This window comes from Gymnoscopelus braueri (genome assembly GCF_963280865.1).
Source record: "Gymnoscopelus braueri genome assembly, chromosome: 7".
In the NCBI taxonomy this organism is placed as follows: domain Eukaryota; kingdom Metazoa; phylum Chordata; class Actinopteri; order Myctophiformes; family Myctophidae; genus Gymnoscopelus; species Gymnoscopelus braueri.
The window spans coordinates 55,017,320-55,041,074 of NC_137608.1; the positions used below are offsets into that span (position 1 = coordinate 55,017,320).

The following is a 23,755-nucleotide window of genomic DNA, read 5'->3' on the forward strand; positions in this document are numbered from 1 at the left end:
TTAGGAACACATACTGTGAAGTTTAACAAGTGAGTAAACTTAGGAACACGTACTGTGAAGTTTAACAAGTGAGTATACTTAGGAACACGTACTGTGAAGTTTAACAAGTGAGTAAACTTAGGAACACATACTGTGAATTTTGACAAGTGAATAAACCTAGGAACACATACTGTGAAGTTTAACAAGTGAGTAAACTTAGGAACGCATACTGTGAAGTTTAACAAGTGAGTAAACTTAGGAACACATACTGTGAAGTTTAACAAGTGAGTAAACTTAGGAACACATACTGTGAAGTTTAACAAGTGAGTAAACTTAGGAACACATACTGTGAAGTTTAACTAGTGAGTAAACTTAGGAACGCATACTGTGAAGTTTAACAAGTGAGTGCTTATAGGAACACATACTGTGAAGTTTAACAAGTGAGTAAACCTAGGAACACATACTGTGAAGTTTAACAAGTGAGTAAACTTAGGAACGCATACTGTGAAGTTTGCAGGGTAGCGTTTCCCCTAGGATGTAACAGCGGCGGCGGTGAATAATAAAGTCACATTCACGTTAGACATGCAGATGCAAAGTCAATCAGTCACAATTAGTACAATTAACACACCCAAGAAAATGCATGTGCATGTGCGCGTGTGTGTGTGTGTGTGTGTGTGTGTGTGTGTGTGTGTGTGAAAGAGGGTAGCACTGGTCCAAAACCGTAACTTTTGACCTGCTTTTCGTAGCCACGAGTTGCCTCATTGGACTTGGTTTAAAGTCCTTGTCCTTCATTGGTGCTACTTAGCTCCGTCCCCTCTTCTGATTGGTTGATATATATATATATTTTTTTTTTAATTTTTATCCTGCGATTTTTGTAACCCTTTTTTTTCACCCGGTGCCAATTTGTGATCCTGGGCGCTACACCAGTCCTACACCAGCACTACACCAGTCCTACACCAGCACTACACCAGTCCCCCACAGTAGGGAGGCCAGGGCCGAGCTCATGCTTCCTTCAGGCATGAGAGCCAACTGACCTTCTTGTCACCCGACAGGGGAGAGTTTCCCTGGTTGGACGTAGCGCGTGGAAGTAACACGTTATTCCAACCAGTTCCCTTCCCCTCCATCAGGCGCCCCGGCTGTTATGGGAGAGGCGGTATAGTGACCAGCATTACTACATGTTTTTGTGAGGGTATTAACTACCATTAGGAGACACGGGGAGAACATGCAAACTCCACACAGAGTAGGCCCTTTCACCAACCCCACCTAGGGTATGGGCGCTGATGACGCGGAGGAGAAGACACGCCCCCAGCGCCCACAGCGTCCCCGGCGGGAATCGAACCCAGGACCTTCTAGCAGTGAGGCGACAGCGCTACCGACTGCGCCAACGTGCCTCGCTGATTGGTTGATATTTGATAGTACATTATACAAGCCATAGACATGGGCCCGGTCATCACTGCTTGCAGCTTTAATCTTTTTTTTAAGTAACGGTTTAGCATGTAGCGCACAAGGTTGACATTGAGAGAGTTAATGTGCGTGCGTGTGTGTGTGTGTGTGTGTGTGTGTGTGTGTGTGTGTGTGTGTGTGTGTGTGTGTGTGTGTGTGTGTGTGTGTGTGTGTGTGTGTGTGTGTGTGTGTGTGTGTGTGTGTGTGTGTGTGTGTGTGTGTGTGTGTGTGTGTGTGTGGTGTGTGTGTGTGTGTGTGTGTGAAAGAGGGTAGCACTGGTCCAAAACCGTAACTTTTGACCTGCTTTTCGTAGCCACGAGTTGCCTCATTGGACTTGGTTTAAAGTCCTTGTCCTTCATTGGTGCTACTTAGCTCCGTCCCCTCTTCTGATTGGTTGATATTTGATAGTACTATTATACAAGCCATAGACATGGGCCCGGTCATCACTGCTTGCAGCTTTAATCTTTTTTTTTAAGTAACGGTTTAGCATGTAGCGCACAAGGTTGACATTGAAAGAGTTAATGTGTGTGTGTGTGTGTGTGTGTGTTTGCGTGTGTGTGTGTGTGTGTGTGTGTGTGTGTGTGTGTGTGTGTGTGTGTGTGTGTGTGTGTGTGTGTGTGTGTGTGTGTGTGTGTGTGTGTGTGTGTGTGTGTGTGGGGTACTTAGGTATGACCTGGATGCGTGTGACATCCAGGAGAAGTACCCGGACCTGTTCCAGGTGAACCTGGACATCGAGGTGGAGCCCCGGGACCGGCCCAGCGCTAAGACCCCCCCCTGGGAGGCCTTCAGCACCAAGGGGCTCAACCCCAAGATGCTCTTCTCCTCCCGGGACGAGCAGCAGGAGATACTCAGCAAGTTCGGTAGGAAGTGAACCCACAACCCACCTTCCTGGGTTTAAACGCTGTATAATGAGTACCTTTTACAACTGATTGAGATCGGGAGGTCGGGGTTCAATCCCTGGCCGAGTCTTACGGTCCTTACACACCGGGGCGATTTTTTCGTGCGAATAATCCGCTTTTTTTAAAAACCTTATAAAGTCAATGCAAGCGTACATGGCGCGAAAAAGCGGAAAAGCGAAGCGAAAAAGCGTCTTTTAATTATTCGGAACGAGTCCGAATTTTGCGTATATTCGCACATTCGCCGGTGTGTAAGGACCTTTAGGCTCCGTTTACACGACAACGGTCTCTACAGAAAACGGCAAAATAAAGTATCAGATGTGCGTCCGTTAGAGATGCGCGGATGGCCTCTCACGTCACCCGAATCCGCATGTACAAATTAATTATCCGCCCGTTATCCAACCGCAATAATTATATTATCCAATTTAAATATCCGCACCAACCGTTTTTACCGTATGTCAAAATATTATTATTTTCTGGTATTCCCCGTTAGTTTTAGTATTAGTTGTGCGATGCGATCACAAAATGCATTGATTTAGCCTATGGAATGTCGGTGCGTCTTTTTTTCTTTTTTTTAAACCGGTGCTGCGCTGAACATACAGAGCGCACTGCTCTGCTGCGCTGAACATACAGACTCTGTGCGGCATCCAACATACAGGCATCCAACATACCGGCATCCAACATACATGCGGCATCAAACATACAGAGCGCAGCACCGGTTTAAAAAAAAGAAAAAAGACGCACCGACATTCCAGCTAAATCAATGCATTTTGTGATCGCATCGCACAGAGGCTGCTCTACACACTCACACAGACACAAGCACGCAGAGATTTAGCTATTTTATGGATAGATATATTAGATGTCATTAATTTATTTACCGCAATATTTCACCCGCTGTTTATCCGATATTAATTAATGATTATATTTGATTGACCCGAATCCACCCAAACCGCTGTTAACTGCGGCAACCGCGGCTAAAACCGCGATCCGCTCATCTCTAGCGTCCGTTTACACGGGGCTTGAATCTGCAACTAAGTGAAACCACCTCTCAGGGTGGAAATCTTTGACAACGCTCCGTGTCCCGTCTCCATGTAAACTGAGGAAACGGCAATACGGGTGTCGTTGCCAGATGTTGTGAGAGAAATAAGCAGCCAGTTCTATGAAAACAAGCCCCAAAGAGGCGACTAGGCTACATTAGCACTTTAAACCTATACTACAGTACATTGGCTATTTGAAAATCGAATAAGAACCACCTTAACCCTAACCCTGTAAGTATAATATTTGGAATACATATATATATATATCAAATATATAGATATATATATCAAGTATTATTTCACTATTTCTTCTCAAGATCTTTTAAAAAATAGCCGATCTACAAGCTCACTGTGAGCTTTTAGATCGTCTATTTTCACCATATATTTATTAATTCAGATGGGGGTCTGCGAAAAAATACAATAATTTGACATGCACATGTTTGAGGACAGTTTAAACAATAATAAAATCAAAAACCAAAAAAGTTACTACACTTTAAAAACAAGCCCAAAAACCCGCAACACGCAACAACAACCAATATTTACAAGCAACTTTACAGGGAAAACAAGCCCAAAGTCGCTTATAATAAGCGGACATGGCAACCCACAGATCAGCTGCGCACCCTGCAGCGTTTTCTATCAGCGGTGCGTCACCGTCTAAAGGCAAAATAAAAAGTGAGAACGCAACGATACGTTGACGTTTCCACTAGAGAGCGTCGTCATCTAAACGTTTGTTTTTTGTTTTGTTTTTCTAAACCGGATCAACACGGCTCAGTTTAGAATGAATACCAGGCTTTCCTCCGCGGTGGAAAGCCTGGTGATGCCATGTTAAATCCAACTAAAGCGTCCTTCAAGTGCTAAAGGCCCATTCTGAGGCAGAACAAACCCTGCTCTGACTTTAATAGCGGCCTCTGCTATTTATACCATGTTGGCACATGTGTTAATCATGGATGTTAAGTGATGATGCTGAGGTATGAGGATTGTAAGGGTAGGATTAGATACGTTTTTAACTTCTTCCTACTCCTTTCCCAGCATGCATTGCAGTATTGTTTGTTGTTGCCTTCAGGTTTTTTTTTTGTTTATTTTAATATTGTCTTTGGTTGTTGATTTTGTCTTGATATTGTCTGTTTTTCAACATGTTTTAGCTTTTCATTCATTCATTCATTCTGCTGTGTGTCTGCTTGCCCCAGGTAAACCCGAGTTGCCCCGCCAGCCTGGTTCCTCTGCCTTCTACGATTCTGAGGTCCCCCAGCCAGCCCAGACCCCTGAGGGACCCCCTGCTGCTACCCCGGAGCCAGAGTCTCCACTGAGCACCGACACCAACGCCAACAACTTCTTCCAGACTCTGGACTGGGACGGTATGTACCCCTACACCCTACACCCTACCCCCTACACCCTACACCCTACAGCCTACCCCCTACACCCTACACCCTACAGCCTACCCCCTACACCCTACACCCTACAGCCTACCCCCTACAGCCTACCCCCTACACCCTACACCCTACCCCCTACACTCTACACCCTACCCCCTACAGCCTACCCTCTACACCCTACACTCTACACCCTACAGCCTACACCCTACACCCTACACCCTACAGCCTACCCCCTACACCCTACACTCTACCCCCTACACCCTACACTCTACACTCTACACCCTACATCCTACACTCTACCCCCTACACTCTACCCCCTACACCCTACACTCTACACCCTACCCCCTACACCCTACACTCTACCCCCTACACTCTACACCCTACAGCCTACCCCCTACACTCTACCCCCTACACTCTACAGCCTACCCCCTACACCCTACACTCTACACCCTACAGCCTACACCCTACACTCTACACCCTAAACCCTACAGCCTACCCCCTACACCCTACACTCTACACCCTACAGCCTACACCCTACACTCTACACCCTAAACCCTACAGCCTACCCCCTACAGCCTACACCCTAAACTCTACAGCCTACACCTTACCCCCTAAACCCTACCCCCTACAGCCTACACCCTAACTCTACAGCCTACCCCCTACAGCCTACACCTTACCCCCTAAACCCTACACCCTACCCCTACACCCTAAACCCTACAGCCTACACCCTAAACTCTACAGCCTACCCCCTACAGCCTACACCTTACCCCCTAAACCCTACACCCTACCCCTACACCCTAAACCCTACAGCCTACACCCTACACCCTACTACAGCCTACACCCTACAGCCTACACCCTAAACCCTACAACCCTACAGCCTACACGCCCATTTGGCGAAAATAGCTGATCTACAAGCTGTGAGGTTGACATTGGCTTTTCAGATTTGGTTCAGAGCGGAAAAGGGCGTGGGCCTTGTAAAGAGCCCTGTGGGACCCCGGTCAATAGGGTTTAAATGGTTTAAACCATGAATCAGCATGTTTGTTTGTTTGTTTGTTTGTTTGTTTGTTTGTTTATGTTTACTTTCAAATCACTCTAGTCAGACTTGGTTGACTAATATATCAGTTGATTGACATGTTGTGGATTTCCAGATGCGGTTGACCAACCGGACGGCTCAGACAGTCATGGAGGCGGGACCCTGGACGACCAGGAGGAGCTGAGTGACCAATCAGAGGGCGAGTCGTACTCTTACTCCGCCCCCGGCGGGGAGCCCCTGTCACGTGACCCCAGCGAGCAGCTGTTCGACACACACTTCCAGGTGGGAAATTACACAACATGTACACGTGTACACGACATGTACACAACATGTACACGTGTACACGACATGTACACAACATGTACACAACACTTACACAACACTTACACATGTACACAACATGTACACAACATGTACACATGTACACAACCCCTGAATATAGGTGAAGTGAATGGGCTTTTCCCAAATCCACTTTACCAGTAGGAATGCATATGGCGTGCTTTAAATACTTATTGCTCCTAAATGTACTTTAATTAGACTGAGACACACACGCACGCACACCCACACGCACACACACACACACACACACACGCACACACACACACACACACACACACACACACACACACACACACACACACACACACACACACACACACACACACACACACACACACACACACACACACACACACACACACGCGCGCGCACACGAGCGAGCGAGCTCCACAAGGTTTTCCATTATATCTTCAATAAGTAACCAACTGTGGTGCAACACGCGCGGCGTGCTTTTGACAAATTCCTCGTACGTTTTATGTCCCACGGAGAGAGTCGGTTGACAGCCGTAATGTAGAGAGCAGTATGGGTTAGCGCCCCAGCCTGTGTCTTCCCTGAGGAAGAAGCCCAAAAAACCCACGGTGAGGCCTTTAAGGAGGGCCTTTCAGGCAGGCCGCAAGTGGAGCCTGTAGTACCACCACGGCCCAAGACGCCATCATGCTGGAGTGAAATGTTTGGAGCGGGGGGGAGTCTGGTGCAACGCTCAGGTCCTGGACCTGGTGAGACGGAGGAGGAGCCCGGCCAGGAGGCCATCCACAGAGCCTAGTCCCTCCACGTGACAGAGCCTCTCCTCTCCCCCGGTCCTGGCAGAGTACAGACATGCAAAAGTGTCACTTTTCAGCTACAGTCACCTTTTTGAACCCAAATAGGGCAATTGTGTGACACCTGACCCGAAAGAAAACAATATGTTGTCACCTTTTTCACCTCTGGGCTGTTTGCATGCCTGAGAGTAGTTCCGGACAAGCGGATTGAGTGTCCCTGTCTTTCCCTCAGAGGACTGACCGTGGGGTAGCTACTGGGACGTAAGTCGGGGGCTTGATCAACCCCGGCTGGGTCACCTGGGTGAGGGTGTATGTTGAGAGACCCGAAACACGATGACCCCAGGCTACAACACTGATGATACGTCCTCCAGTCTACAACACTGATGATACGTCCTCCAGGCTACAACACTGATGATACGTCCTCCAGGCTACAACACTGATGATACGTCCTCCAGGCTACAACACTGATGATACGTCCTCCAGTCTACAACACTGATGATACGTCCCAGGCTACAACACTGATGATACGTCCTCCAGGCTACAACACTGATGATACGTCCTCCAGGCTACAACACTGATGATACGTCCTCCAGGCTACAACACTGATGATACGTCCTCCAGGCTACAACACTGATGATACGTCCCAGGCTACAACACTGATGATACGTCCTCCAGACTACAACACTGATGATACGTCCTCCAGACTACAACACTGATGATACGTCCTCCAGGCTACAACACTGATGATACGTCCTCCAGTCTACAACACTGATGATACGTCCTCCAGGCTACAACACTGATGATACGTCCTCCAGGCTACAACACTGATGATACGTCCTCCAGACTACAACACTGATGATACGTCCTCCAGACTACAACACTGATGATACGTCCTCCAGACTACAACACTGATGATACGTCCTCCAGACTACAACACTGATGATACGTCCTCCAGACTACAACACTGATGATACGTCCTCCAGACTACAACACTGATGATACGTCCTCCAGACTACAACACTGATGATACGTCCTCCAGACTACAACACTGATGATACGTCCTCCAGACTACAACACTGATGATACGTCCTCCAGACTACAACACTGATGATACGTCCTCCAGACTACAACACTGATGATACGTCCTCCAGACTACAACACTGATGATACGTCCTCCAGGCTACAACACTGATGATACGTCCTCCAGGCTACAACACTGATGATACGTCCTCCAGGCTACAACACTGATGATACGTCCTCCAGGCTACAACACTGATGATACGTCCCAGGCTACAACACTGATGATACGTCCTCCAGACTACAACACTGATGATACGTCCTCCAGACTACAACACTGATGATACGTCCTCCAGGCTACAACACTGATGATACGTCCTCCAGTCTACAACACTGATGATACGTCCTCCAGGCTACAACACTGATGATACGTCCTCCAGGCTACAACACTGATGATACGTCCTCCAGACTACAACACTGATGATACGTCCTCCAGACTACAACACTGATGATACGTCCTCCAGACTACAACACTGATGATACGTCCTCCAGACTACAACACTGATGATACGTCCTCCAGACTACAACACTGATGATACGTCCTCCAGACTACAACACTGATGATACGTCCTCCAGACTACAACACTGATGATACGTCCTCCAGACTACAACACTGATGATACGTCCTCCAGACTACAACACTGATGATACGTCCTCCAGACTACAACACTGATGATACGTCCTCCAGACTACAACACTGATGATACGTCCTCCAGACTACAACACTGATGATACGTCCTCCAGGCTACAACACTGATGATACGTCCTCCAGGCTACAACACTGATGATACGTCCTCCAGGCTACAACACTGATGATACGTCCTCCAGGCTACAACACTGATGATACGTCCCAGGCTACAACACTGATGATACGTCCCAGGCTACAACACTGATGATACGTCCTCCAGACTACAACACTGATGATACGTCCTCCAGACTACAACACTGATGATACGTCCTCCAGGCTACAACACTGATGATACGTCCTCCAGTCTACAACACTGATGATACGTCCTCCAGGCTACAACACTGATGATACGTCCTCCAGGCTACAACACTGATGATACGTCCTCCAGACTACAACACTGATGATACGTCCTCCAGACTACAACACTGATGATACGTCCTCCAGACTACAACACTGATGATACGTCCTCCAGACTACAACACTGATGATACGTCCTCCAGACTACAACACTGATGATACGTCCTCCAGACTACAACACTGATGATACGTCCTCCAGACTACAACACTGATGATACGTCCTCCAGACTACAACACTGATGATACGTCCTCCAGACTACAACACTGATGATACGTCCTCCAGACTACAACACTGATGATACGTCCTCCAGACTACAACACTGATGATACGTCCTCCAGACTACAACACTGATGATACGTCCTCCAGACTACAACACTGATGATACGTCCTCCAGACTACAACACTGATGATACGTCCTCCAGACTACAACACTGATGATACGTCCTCCAGACTACAACACTGATGATACGTCCTCCAGACTACAACACTGATGATACGTCCTCCAGACTACAACACTGATGATACGTCCTCCAGACTACAACACTGATGATACGTCCTCCAGACTACAACACTGATGATACGTCCTCCAGACTACAACACTGATGATACGTCCTCCAGACTACAACACTGATGATACGTCCTCCAGACTACAACACTGATGATACGTCCTCCAGACTACAACACTGATGATACGTCCTCCAGACTACAACACTGATGATACGTCCTCCAGACTACAACACTGATGATACGTCCTCCAGACTACAACACTGATGATACGTCCTCCAGACTACAACACTGATGATACGTCCTCCAGACTACAACACTGATGATACGTCCTCCAGACTACAACACTGATGATACGTCCTCCAGACTACAACACTGATGATACGTCCTCCAGACTACAACACTGATGATACGTCCTCCAGACTACAACACTGATGATACGTCCTCCAGGCTACAACACTGATGATACGTCCTCCAGACTACAACACTGATGATACGTCCTCCAGACTACAACACTGATGATACGTCCTCCAGACTACAACACTGATGATACGTCCTCCAGACTACAACACTGATGATACGTCCTCCAGGCTACAACACTGATGATACGTCCTCCAGGCTACAACACTGATGATACGTCCTCCAGGCTACAACACTGATGATACGTCCTCCAGGCTACAACACTGATGATACGTCCCAGGCTACAACACTGATGATACGTCCTCCAGACTACAACACTGATGATACGTCCTCCAGACTACAACACTGATGATACGTCCTCCAGGCTACAACACTGATGATACGTCCTCCAGTCTACAACACTGATGATACGTCCTCCAGGCTACAACACTGATGATACGTCCTCCAGGCTACAACACTGATGATACGTCCTCCAGACTACAACACTGATGATACGTCCTCCAGACTACAACACTGATGATACGTCCCAGGCTACAACACTGATGATACGTCCTCCAGACTACAACACTGATGATACGTCCTCCAGACTACAACACTGATGATACGTCCTCCAGGCTACAACACTGATGATACGTCCTCCAGTCTACAACACTGATGATACGTCCTCCAGGCTACAACACTGATGATACGTCCTCCAGGCTACAACACTGATGATACGTCCTCCAGACTACAACACTGATGATACGTCCTCCAGACTACAACACTGATGATACGTCCTCCAGACTACAACACTGATGATACGTCCTCCAGACTACAACACTGATGATACGTCCTCCAGACTACAACACTGATGATACGTCCTCCAGACTACAACACTGATGATACGTCCTCCAGACTACAACACTGATGATACGTCCTCCAGACTACAACACTGATGATACGTCCTCCAGACTACAACACTGATGATACGTCCTCCAGACTACAACACTGATGATACGTCCTCCAGACTACAACACTGATGATACGTCCTCCAGGCTACAACACTGATGATACGTCCTCCAGACTACAACACTGATGATACGTCCTCCAGACTACAACACTGATGATACGTCCTCCAGACTACAACACTGATGATACGTCCCAGGTGCATCCATGTGATGTTTTCTATTTATTAGAAGTGGAGACTCATCTAAAGGTGGAAAAAGTAAATGGTTATCATGCCAGAGCCATGAGAGAATTCAGTGGCAAGTTTGAAGACAATTATAAAACTGCTGTGCTATGAGTTAGTGAATGTAGCCTAACATGTCAATGTCTTCTATTTATTCACTCCTGGTGTCTCTCTCTCTCTCTCTCTCTCTCTCTCTCTCCCCCCCCCCCCCCTCCCTCCCCACACAGATCGGCACTCCTGAGGCTCCTCCCCCTGCTCCTCCTCCCAATGACACGGCTGACCTGCTGGGTCTGAACTCCTCCTTTGACTCCTCCTCCTCCACGGCTCCTCCTCCTCAGGGAGTAGGCATGAAGACCTCCTCCAGTAACAGTGACCTCCTCAACGACCTGTTTGCTCCCCCTGCTGGCCCCGGCGCAGCACCGCACGAAGAGCTGTTCTTCAGCGGGGCCCCGGCGGGCCCGGCACCGCCAGCACCTAAACGTATGTAACAACACCACCGCCAGCACCTAAACGTAACCCTAACCCTTACCCTAACCCTAACACCACCAGCACCCAAACGTAACCCTAACCCTTACCCTAACCCCAGCACCACCAGCACCCAAACGTAACGGGGTTCTTTCTTTTTGAAAGTAATCTTTATTTATATATTTATTTAAAGTAATCAAATGTTAATCAAGTATTAGAAAACCATTCATCTGTGTGGCTGCAGCAGCTACGGCGGCTGCAACTAATATACACAGTGTGTAGTGTATGTGGACTATGATCCAATGAAGGGTTGTCATTTAAAGCCAATTAGAAACAGCACATTTAAAACAACACTGTTGAACCAAAGTGCTCTACACTTAGTAACACAATAAATACTAAATATACACAATAAACAGGACAACATATAGACACAATGCCTAGTGGCAACTCTCGGCCTGAATTTTCGAACTTTTACAAACTTTTCAGGCCATAACCCCCCCCAAAATAATCATATTTGAACTGGGGACCCCCCAGCCTGACACGCACTTGGAATTGTAGGCATTACATTTAGTTTGACTCAGTTCCACAGATAAATATCGTGAAAATAGCCGATCTACAAGCTCACAACGTCTCGCACAACGTCTTTTGGGGACCCCCAGTTTGGGAAGCAGTGATTTAAAGGACAATGTATTTTGTAATGGACTCTTTGACATACAGGGAGCCAGTGTATATATACTGTAGCTCTAAGAACTGGAATGATGGGCTCCTCTTTCTCTGTATTCGTAAGGACTCGAGAAGCAGTATTCTGAATCAGTGTTGATTTTGACAGCACAGCAAGTTTAGTCAAAGTCTTTTGAATAAAAGTCCATTTAGTTTTAGTCATATTTTAGTCATCTGAAATGTTTTAGTTTTTGTCTAGTTTTAGTCGACTAAATATCATAAGATTATAGTCGACTAAATCTACAGTTGATTTAGTCGACTAAAATGTATGTTGGCGGTGCCTTGATGGTGTTGTAATGGCTGATTTTACACTTGTTTGCATGCTGAAAATAGCAGATCTACAAGTTCACAACTGTGATGTGTTGTGAGCTTGTAGAGCACAACACCCGAGCACAACCAAACATAAAATGACTTGTCTTTTAGTTCTACTGGATCTCTTCTCCACTAGATCCCTCACTAACATTTTAGTGTCGTTTTTATTTGTTGACGAAATTGTCAATATATTTAGTCTTAGTTTTAGTCGTCATAGATTAGTTTATATTTAGTTTTCATCAGTGAAAAAAGGTAGTCGACCAACATTTTTCGTCATAGTTTTAGTCGACAAAATCAACACTGTTCTGAATACAATCAGAATCAACTTTATTGTCACATCACAGGATTACGGGTGTAAAACAGTGGGTGAAATTAGTTTTTGTGCAAAGCTTCATGGTTTTTGTTATTTAGATACCGTTACAGTAGTCATGTCTACTAAAAATGACTGCATGGACAAGTCCTGTTGAGACATCAGTCTTTTAATCCTTGATATATTCTTAAGATGATTAAAGCTCATGTTTTAACTGTTATGACATGTTTAGTCTGCCTGGGACTTAATTACAGGTGAGTAGTTTTAATTGACTTCCTGTCCTCATGTGCCCCCCAGCTCTAGGCGACCTGTTCGACCCGTTTGGCATGGGTTCTGGTGCGGGCGTGGCGTCGGCGCGGCAGGCCTCGGGACCGGACCTGTTCGGGGACTTGTTGGGTTCTGAGGGGTCAGAGAACACACCTCCTGCCTCCAACACCTCCCTCTTTAACCTCAGTAAGTTCTGATTGGTCAGAGAACACACCTCCTGCCTCCAACACCTCCCTCTTTAACCTCAGTAAGTTCTGATTGGTCAGAGAACACACCTCCTGCCTCCAACACCTCCCTCTTTAACCTCAGTAAGTTCTGATTGGTCAGAGAACACACCTCCTGCCTCCAACACCTCCCTCTTTAACCTCAGTAAGTTCTGATTGGTCAGACCTCAGTAAGCATGGAGGACTGTCAACAGTTGTTTTATTGTTTATTATTTATTATGGATCCCCATCAGTCCTCACCACAGTGAAGGATACTCGTCATGGGGCCAAACATTCACACTTCACAATCAAATTAAAACACAATACAATGGAATTCCACCATTACATACTTAAACAAAACAGAACTGGGTTGGTACTAGCAATCATAGAAATGGCTTCTGTGATAAAAATCCAGAACCGTGCGCTAATGTTAACTCATTCAGTGCCACTGGACGTCTAAGACGTCCGTTTTAGCATAAGCCCTGAGTGCCACTGGATGTCTAAGACGTCCCAAAAAAGAAATGTTCAGAACCCAAGATATCATGCTTTGAAAATATTTTGCGACATTCACTCTTTGTTTAACTTCTTACTGAAAAAGGCTGTATCTCGGCTCCTAAGCACTTTTCTTTTTACAATGAATTTTTGGCTGTGGCACTCAGAGCCAAACTGCCATAAATAAGCCGGGCACTGAATGAGTTAATTCTTTGTTTTGGTCAAATCCAGACATTTTGGATATATATATATCTCTGATTAAAGTCAAAATGTTATTTCACAATGGAAACTAAACTGTCCTTCGAAATGCAACTGACATAATTATCACTAGGAGTCATAGATGGTCTGTTTGATCATTTAGAACCTCTACATGGCCTCTTGCTAATACTAATGTTGCTACTAGTGTTGTTGCGAACGCAGCGGAAGGAGGCGCGCCGCTCCGCGCAAGTGGAGCTTACTATGAAACCGTGCACGGGTTGTGTCTCTGTGTCTCTGTGTCTCTGTGTGCACTGCCTCTGTGCAGCTCCTCTGCGATAAGTAAATGCCCCGGAGAAGGCTCCTAAAAACTCCCCATTGAAACCCCATGTTAAATGAAAGTGCCCGAATCGCTCCGAAACTTTTTCTACCCCCCCTAAGTGGGGGTCTACGAACAAATACATCGGGCTCGGAATTTGGCTCCGCCCCCCGGAAGTGGGTGAAACAGGCACTTCAAACACTTTGTTGAATTGTTCAAAAACATTCAAAGTTTATTTTTTGTGAATTTGTATTTTTTTAAGATGCTCCTTTTAACACAGATGTTTTTGTATTTTTTTCTTCTTTTTTTTATTGGTTACTTTTTTTTAAATATTTTTTTTTCATTATTATTTTTTATTTTTTGCGTTCGCTTCCCGCGTTCGCGCGTCTTACTTGTGTTAGGAACTACTTCTCTAACATAATGGCAGGACCCGAAAGAAAGAGCTCAAAACCTCTAAACCAAACGCAGGTGTCAAGAAGGACAGTAAACAAAGACTTTACTAAAACACTTAACAACAGTATAGAACACAGTCTCACAAACTCATACAATCACAACACTAGACTAACGTGTGTGTGTGTGTGTGTGTGTGTGTGTGTGTGTGTGTGTGTGTGTGTGTGTGTGTGTGTGTGTGTGTGTGTGTGTGTGTGTGTGTGTGTGTCAGATAAACTAGTAAGTGAGCCCACTAAGATGACGTCATCGGCCAGCCAGCCAGACCTGTTAGGAGGATGGGACAGCTGGAGCGCCGGCGCTGCTTCTGGCCTGGGGGGCGGAGCCAACACCAGCAGCACCAAACCCTCTTTCACCAGCACAGGTAGGCTGTGTGTGAGGTCACCATAAACCCTCTTTCACCAGCACAGGTAGGCTGTGAGGTCACCATAAACCCTCTTTCACCAGCACAGGTAGACTGTGAGGTCACCATAAACCCTCTTTCACCAGCACAGGTAGACTGTGAGGTCACCATAAACCCTCTTTCACCAGCACAGGTAGGCTGTGAGGTCACCATAAACCCTCTTTCACCAGCACAGGTAGACTGTGAGGTCACCATAAACCCTCTTTCACCAGCACAGGTAGGCTGTGAGGTCACCATAAACCCTCTTTCACCAGCACAGGTAGGCTGTGAGGTCACCATAAACCCTCTTTCACCAGCACAGATAGACTGTGAGGTCACCATAAACACTCTTTCACCAGCACAGATAGACTGTGAGGTCACCAAACCCTCTTTCACCAGCACAGGTAGGCTGTGAGGTCACCATAAACACTCTTTCACCAGCACAGGTAGGCTGTGAGGTCACCATAAACACTCTTTCACCAGCACAGGTAGGCTGTGAGGTCACCATAAACCCTCTTTCACCAGCACAGGTAGACTGTGAGGTCACCATAAACCCTCTTTCACCAGCACAGGTAGGCTGTGAGGTCTTTGACCCCACACTGGCCCTCAGGTCTCTGCATTAATCTCTCTAGTCTAGGCGGTCCTCAGACGAGCCTCCATGGTGGCCTCCAGTCCTCCTGGTTCTCCACACATCACAGAACACCTTCATGCATTGCATTGTGGGATGGTTTAAACACAGATAAATGGGCGTGGCCCACCTAATTCAAATCCCCCTGTTACCACCATGAATGATTTGTTTGATTAGTTTTTGACCCTTTTAACTGCTTATTTTCTTAACCCATTAAGACCTGGAACGCATCAGTGTCACTTTTTCATTTGAGCTAAAAAGCATTATTTGACACTTTAGCTATTCAACAAGGGAACCAGGAGACCTGGTACTGCCAGACCCCTAGTGGTTGAAAGATCAGAACACTACGTCACGCTAAGCTTGGCCAATCAAAAAGAGGACAGAAGACAGACCTCTTTTATGCCCATGTATGGACGAAAACGTTTGGAGAGGGGGACCGACAAAGCCTCATGTAGGCCCGACCCCCTGGGTCTGGCAAGAATAGCAGATCTACAAGCTCGTAGCGCGGCACCGAGTGCCGTGCTACGAGCTTGTAGATCTGCTATTTTGTTTTTATCGTGAAAATGTGTGGAAATCTTTGAATATACATATATTTAAAGCGAACACTTTAACTCAAATCTTTGCTTCTGGGGGGTCCCTGGAACAACATATTTTGAGATGGGGGTCGGCGGCCAAATACATATCATTTTGGGGGTCCTTGACATGAACATTTTTGAGCACCACTGATACAGAAACACAGGTTTTTTTCAGAAAACTGCTGGGATTTAGAAGACATTTGTAGAATCGGCCTCAGGTCCTAACACTTCCATGACTGGGGTTTCATCATCCTATACACTGCCTGATTTGGGGGGATTTGGGGGTCAAAAAGACCGTTTTTCCAGCTATTCTATTGGTCACTGTCTCCCCTCTGTGCTCTAGACGAGCCGACACCTTCTCCCCCACACATGGGTTAATAAAGTTGCTTTGTCTGTTTTGTTTTGTGAAGCGACAGTGAGTACTTAGAAAGGCGTTCTATACATCGGATGTATTATTATTATTATTATTACTACTATAATGTGGGCTGATGTTTAACACTCCCCAGCTTCTGAGGAACGTAACGACCATTATTATTCAGGATATTAACCTCATCTTATTCACCCTGTCTCTCTTTCTTCCGTGTGTGTGTGTGTGTGTGTGTGTGTGTGTGTGTGTGTGTGTGTGTGTGTGTGTGTGTGTGTGTGTGTGTGTGTGTGTGTGTGTGTGTGTGTGTGTGTGTGTGTGTGTGTGTGTGTGTGTGTGTGTGTGTGTGTGTGTGTGTGTGTGTGTGTGTGTGTGTGTGTGTGCGTGCGTGCGTGCGTGCGTGCGCGTGTGTGTAGTTCCAGGCGGAACGTCCTTCTCCAAGGCAAAGTCTCAGAGCTTTGATCCATTTGCTGACCTGGGAAACCTGGGCTCCAAACTACCAGGTAGTGTTTACTGTGTTGTGCATCATGTGTTACTGTGTTGTGCATCATGTGTTACTGTGTTGTGCATCATGTGTTACTGTGTTGTGCATCATGTGTTACTGTGTTGTGCATCATGTGTTACTGTGTTGTGCATCATGTGTTACTGTGTTGTGCGTCATGTGTTACTGTGTTGTGCATCATGTGTTACTGTGTTGTGCATCATGTGTTACTGTGTTGTGCATCATGTGTTACTGTGTTGTGCATCATGTGTTGTGTAGCTGAACATACACCCAGCATGTAAATCTGTGATTTTTGGCGTTAGATCCTTTTTTTTTTAAGTCCTGGCCAAAACAGCCCCACACTTAAGTTTCACATAAAACAACACAAATTGGCACGCGTGTGGCACAGTGGTTAAGTGCCTGCCCACCACCACGGAGGTTGTGGGTTCGATTCCACCGTGGGGCATCCGGCTTTGTCGGGCATCTATGCAAGCACAATTGGCCCGTGTTCGGGGGAGGGAAGCCGGGGCGAGGAGGAGGAGGAGGAGGAGGAGGAGGAGGAGGAGGAGGAGGAGGAGGATACTTGTCACAGCATGTACTCCCTACGGGCTGGGGGGGGGGGGGCACCTGTCAGCGGGGAGTGTTGGGCGGGAGGAGTAGGACGAAGGCTCTACGTCCTCCTGGTGGAGGCTCCTCACTGACAGGTGAGTCAGTAGGATATGACAGCAGTGACAACACAGAGATGTGTGAGGAGAGGAATTAATTAGCATAACGACTACATCGGGGAGAAAAAGGGGTTAAAAATAATTGTCTCTAAATGTTATAATAATAAGACAAATTGCAACATTCAACAATAAAGCTAAAGAACAGAACAGAGTGTTATTCAGTATCAGGCCATGTGTAGACAGTGTAGTCCTTTATCATATTAAAAAAACACTCTGTAGCTCACAGCATGATGATGCTGCAAACACAGTTTCAAACACAGTTTCAAACACAGTTTCAAACACAGTTTTACCAAAGACTGTATTCCATCAAATCTCTGATTAAAAGCACTAGTGGCCACTAGTGGAGACATTGAGCAACTCGGGTAAGAAGGCAGCTCATGCAACTCAGCTTTATAAAGAAAAACATTCCAATGCTTCATTCTGTGGTTTTGCAAGGAAGACCAACCAACCTTCGCATTCAACATACGAAAACCTGAGTTAGAGATAAATGGTAGTGGCACCACACTGTCTCTCTGCATTCTATGTATGTGTTTACCTTGCTTACTGTAAGTCCCTCTGGTTCAGAGTGTGTAGTAAATGCCTACATAGTAAACAGTGTGCTAAATGCCTACATAGTAAACAGTGTGCTAAATGCCTACATAGTAAACAGTGTGCTAAATGCCTACATAGTAAACAGTGTGCCAAATGCCTACATAGTAAACAGTGGGTGTATTGTAGTAAATGCCTACATAGTAAACAGTGTGCTAAATGCCTACATAGTAAACAGTGGGTGTATTGTAGTAAATGCCTACATAGTAAACAGTGGGTGTATTGTAGTAAATGCCTACATAGTATACAGTGGGTGTATTGTAGTAAATGCCTACATAGTAAACAGTGTGCTAAATGCCTACATAGTAAACAGTGTGCTAAATGCCTACATAGTAAACAGTGTGCTAAATGCCTACATAGTAAACAGTGTGCTAAATGCCTACATAGTAAACAGTGGGTGTATTTTCTCCTCAGGCTCCTCCAGCACTGGTTTCTCTGCAGCAGCCTTCAGCTCCAAGCCTCCGTCTGCTGCTGCCTCTTCATCCTCCTCCTCCTCCTCATCCTCCACTAAACCTCAGGCTCAGGCCTGGCAGGCCGGAAGGCCTGGCTCCGCCCACAACAACAAGCCCGCCTCCTCTTCCTCTGGGCCGGGCGTAGGGGGCGGGGCTCAGAGCACCAAGCCCAACTACAACCTGAGCTTCTCCAGCGTCATCGGAGGGAGAGAGGAGAGGGGCGTGCGAGCACCTGGATTTGGTGAGAGAGAGCGAGAATGAGTGCTTACCATTCACTATTTTGGGGTGGTGACACCATTCTAATGTAAATGTTGTTGTCATGGTGATAATTATAATGTAAACGTTGTTGTCGTGGTGATAATTCTAATGTAAATGTTGTTGTCATGGTGATAATTCTAATGTAAACGTTGTTGTCATGGTGATAATTCTAATGTAAACGTTGTCGTCATGGTGATAATTCTAATGTAAACGTTGTTGTTGTCATGGTGATAATTCTAATGTAAACGTCATGGTGATAATTCTAATGTAAACGTTGTTGTCATGGTGATAATTCTAATGTAAACGTTGTTGTCATGGTGATAATTCTAATGTAAATGTTGTTGTCATGGTGATAATTCTAATGTAAACGTTGTTGTCATGGTGATAACTCTAACGTAAACGTTGTTGTCATGGTGATGCAGGCACCAAGCCCAAGGTGAAGGAGGACGACTTCGGGGACCTGCTGTCCACTCAGGGCTTCTCCTCCAGACCGGACAGGAAGGAACCCAGGACCATCGCTGCGATGAGGAGACAGGAGCTCTGTAGAGATACAGACCCTCTCAAACTACAGGTAATGAGGAGACAGGAGCTCTGTAGAGATACAGACCCTCTCAAACTACAGGTAATGAGGAGACAGGAGCTCTGTAGAGATACAGACCCTCTCAAACTACAGGTAATGAGGAGACAGGAGCTCTGTAGAGATACAGACCCTCTCAAACTACAGGTAATGAGGAGACAGGAGCTCTGTAGAGATACAGACCCTCTCAAACTACAGGTAATGAGGAGACAGGAGCTCTGTAGAGATACAGACCCTCTCAAACTACAGGTAATGATACCCAGGCTCAGCTCCTACCAGTCTGACCATTGTCCTCTGGCATCAACGAGGCATTCTTTGCCCACAGAATGGCCGCTCACTGGATACGTCTTTCTGTTTACGACCATTCTCTGTAAACCCTAGAGATGGTTGTGTGTGTGTGAAAATACTTTCTGAAATACTCAACCCCTCTGCATTTGGCACCAACAACCATGAAAGTCACTTAAATTACCTTTCTTCCACATTCTGATGCTGGGTTTGATCTACAGCCAGATGGTCTTGTGTGCATGTTGATGCCTAAAGGTTGCTGTCATGCAAGTGGCTGATCAGTAATTTACGTTAAGGTGCAGTTGGACAGGCGTACCTCATAATGTATATATCTATACCAGCTCATAGTGTACGGCAAACTAATCCCAGACAGTCCAAGTGCAGAGAGATGAGCAAGATTTCCCAGATATATCAAAAAATATCCTGGTTTCTCATTCTGGTACTTTATTCCTAATCCCTGTGCATAATTACCTGCTTAGTCTTTTATTAGTAGGTATTAGCATTATTATTGCTATTGTTTTACACCAAATCTCTTCACTGACCCCTTGTCCCACCGTCCACGTTATTGTCCTGCTGTGTCTGTGCCGTCAGATCTTTGACTGGATTGAAGGGAAGGAGTTTAACGTTATTGTGTCTGTACTGGTAGATCTTTGACTGGATTGAAGGGAAGGAGTTTAACGTTATTGTGTCTGTACTGGTAGATCTTTGACTGGATTGAGGGGAAGGAGCGTAACGTTATTGTGTCTGTACTGGTAGATCTTTGACTGGATTGAGGGGAAGGAGCGTAACGTTATTGTGTCTGTACTGGTAGATCTTTGACTGGATTGAGTGGAAGGAGCGTAACGTTATTGTGTCTGTACTGGTAGATCTTTGACTGGATTGAAGGGAAGGAGCGTAACGTTATTGTGTCTGTACTGGTAGATCTTTGACTGGATTGAGGGGAAGGAGCGTAACGTTATTGTGTCTGTACTGGTAGATCTTTGACTGGATCGAGGGGAAGGAGCGTAACGTTATTGTGTCTGTACTGGTAGATCTTTGACTGGATTGAAGGGAAGGAGCGTAACATTATTGTGTCTGTACTGGTAGATCTTTGACTGGATCGAGGGGAAGGAGCGTAACGTTATTGTGTCTGTACTGGTAGATCTTTGACTGGATTGAAGGGAAGGAGCGTAACGTTATTGTGTCTGTACTGGTAGATCTTTGACTGGATTGAAGGGAAGGAGCGTAACATTATTGTGTCTGTACTGGTAGATCTTTGACTGGATTGAGGGGAAGGAGCGTAACATTATTGTGTCTGTACTGGTAGATCTTTGACTGGATCGAGGGGAAGGAGCGTAACGTTATTGTGTCTGTACTGGTAGATCTTTGACTGGATTGAGGGGAAGGAGCGTAACATTATTGTGTCTGTACTGGTAGATCTTTGACTGGATCGAGGGGAAGGAGCGTAACGTTATTGTGTCTGTACTGGTAGATCTTTGACTGGATTGAAGGGAAGGAGCGTAACATTATTGTGTCTGTACTGGTAGATCTTTGACTGGATCGAGGGGAAGGAGCGTAACGTTATTGTGTCTGTACTGGTAGATCTTTGACTGGATTGAAGGGAAGGAGCGTAACGTTATTGTGTCTGTACTGGTAGATCTTTGACTGGATTGAAGGGAAGGAGCGTAACATTATTGTGTCTGTACTGGTAGATCTTTGACTGGATTGAGGGGAAGGAGCGTAACATTATTGTGTCTGTACTGGTAGATCTTTGACTGGATCGAGGGGAAGGAGCGTAACGTTATTGTGTCTGTACTGGTAGATCTTTGACTGGATCGAGGGGAAGGAGCGTAACGTTATTGTGTCTGTACTGGTAGATCTTTGACTGGATCGAGGGGAAGGAGCGTAACGTTATTGTGTCTGTACTGGTAGATCTTTGACTGGATTGAAGGGAAGGAGTGTAACGTTATTGTGTCTGTACTGGTAGATCTTTGACTGGATCGAGTGGAAGGAGCATAACATTATTGTGTTTGTACCGGTAGATCTTTGACTGGATTGAGGGGAAGGAGCGTAACATCCGGGCGCTGCTCTCCACGCTGCACACGGTGCTGTGGGAGGGGGAGGGGCGCTGGAGGCCCGTGGGCATGGCCGACCTGGTGACCCCCGACCAGGTCAAGAAGTTCTACCGGAAGGCGGTGCTGGTGGTCCACCCCGATAAGGTGAGTGTTTAGTTATGTGTAGTTTTTAATGCCCAGTGTGCTAGTTTTAGTTTAGTTTTTACTTTTTGAAAGGGTTTCAGTTTAAAATGAGCTGCTTGTCAGGATGCAGATTCAAAAAGGTCAGAAAAAAGTATTGCGTTAGTAGAAGTCAACAAAACATACTATTTAACTCATTTTCCACCATGGACGCATAAAGTCGTTCTATTAAATAGCACACTTGCCCGCCAAGACGCATAAAGTCGTTCTATTAAAAAGATTAGGCAGGCTGTTTTAGGCACCGTAACACAGCTCTGGGATGATCCATCGTCACTCAGAGAAGAAGTATGTGGATGTGACATCATTCCAAAAAACCTCACATCCATCCGGCCTGGGATTTTCAGAAAAACAGCTGTAACTCAGTTGCTGTTTTTTGCATTGAAAACCACTGTTTTCAACGGGCCAAAGCCCCAAAATGGCGGATCGCGGTTAGAATGTTGTTGTTCCTCTGAATACACAGATCCCTCCGCCTACCCACGGGGACTATTTTTTAAAAGTTTTTTTTGTACACAATGACTCTTCCACGGCGTTTCAAATATCATCTGATGAAGGTAATTACGCTGGCAAGGGGATAACAAACGATGTTTAATATCTTGGCGGGTGTTGTGTAAATAAGAAATATTCAATAAAACTGGCACTAGGTCTCTGTCACAATTATTACATAATCTCCTAATCACAATTATTTTGCATAACCGTCATTATCGTATCCATGTTGAAAAATGTTCATCCATTTTCAAACATTTTCCAAAAACAGCAGAAATAGTTGATCTACAACCTTACATCGCGTCACTAACTGCGATGTAAGCTTGTAGATCAACTATTTCTGCTGTTTTGAAAAGTATTAAATATGTCAATAACTTCTTTGTAAATTTAATTTAATTTGTCATACTCTGCCGTGTGCAATTTTTGATTATGAAGCTTTAAAGGCAAACAGAAATGTGTTTTCATATGTTCCAATGTTGTTCCAATGTTCAATGGCCGGATCCAGTAGAACTAAAAGACAAGTCATTTTATGTTTGGTTGCACTCGGGTGTTGCACTCTGAAAATAGCAGATCTACAAGCTCACAACGCGTTGCGCTGCGAGCTTGTAGATCGGCTATATCCAGCATGCAACCAAGAAAAACAGCCATCAAGGCACCGCCAAAATACATTTTAGTCGACTAAATCAACTGTATAGTTAGTCGACTAAAACCAGACAAAAACTAAAACATTTCAGAATAGAAAAATATGACTAAAACAACACTGATTGATGGATCAGAATGAGTGAGAAAGGAATAATGGCCTTAAAATTTAAATCAAATGACTGAATGGAGCTGTTTGAGATGAAGAGCTCACACTGCAGTTGTATAAACCGCCAGTAGGTGGCAGAAGGGTTCTTCACAAGTATATAGTATGGCAGTGGTTC

The 23,755-nt window shown here is 45.7% G+C and overlaps 1 protein-coding gene across 1 annotated transcript in view; it reads left to right on the forward strand.

Moving 5' to 3' along the window:
- Positions 1-23,755, forward strand: part of gak (cyclin G associated kinase) — an 86,937-nt gene that overhangs the window by 60,260 nt on the left and 2,922 nt on the right. The window contains 10 exon segments of the mRNA XM_080433955.1: positions 2,089-2,282; positions 4,543-4,710; positions 5,874-6,040; positions 11,298-11,550; positions 13,175-13,330; positions 15,015-15,164; positions 17,166-17,252; positions 18,958-19,236; positions 19,676-19,824; positions 22,137-22,313. Coding sequence (XP_080290081.1) covers positions 2,089-2,282; positions 4,543-4,710; positions 5,874-6,040; positions 11,298-11,550; positions 13,175-13,330; positions 15,015-15,164; positions 17,166-17,252; positions 18,958-19,236; positions 19,676-19,824; positions 22,137-22,313 — 1,780 coding nt within the window.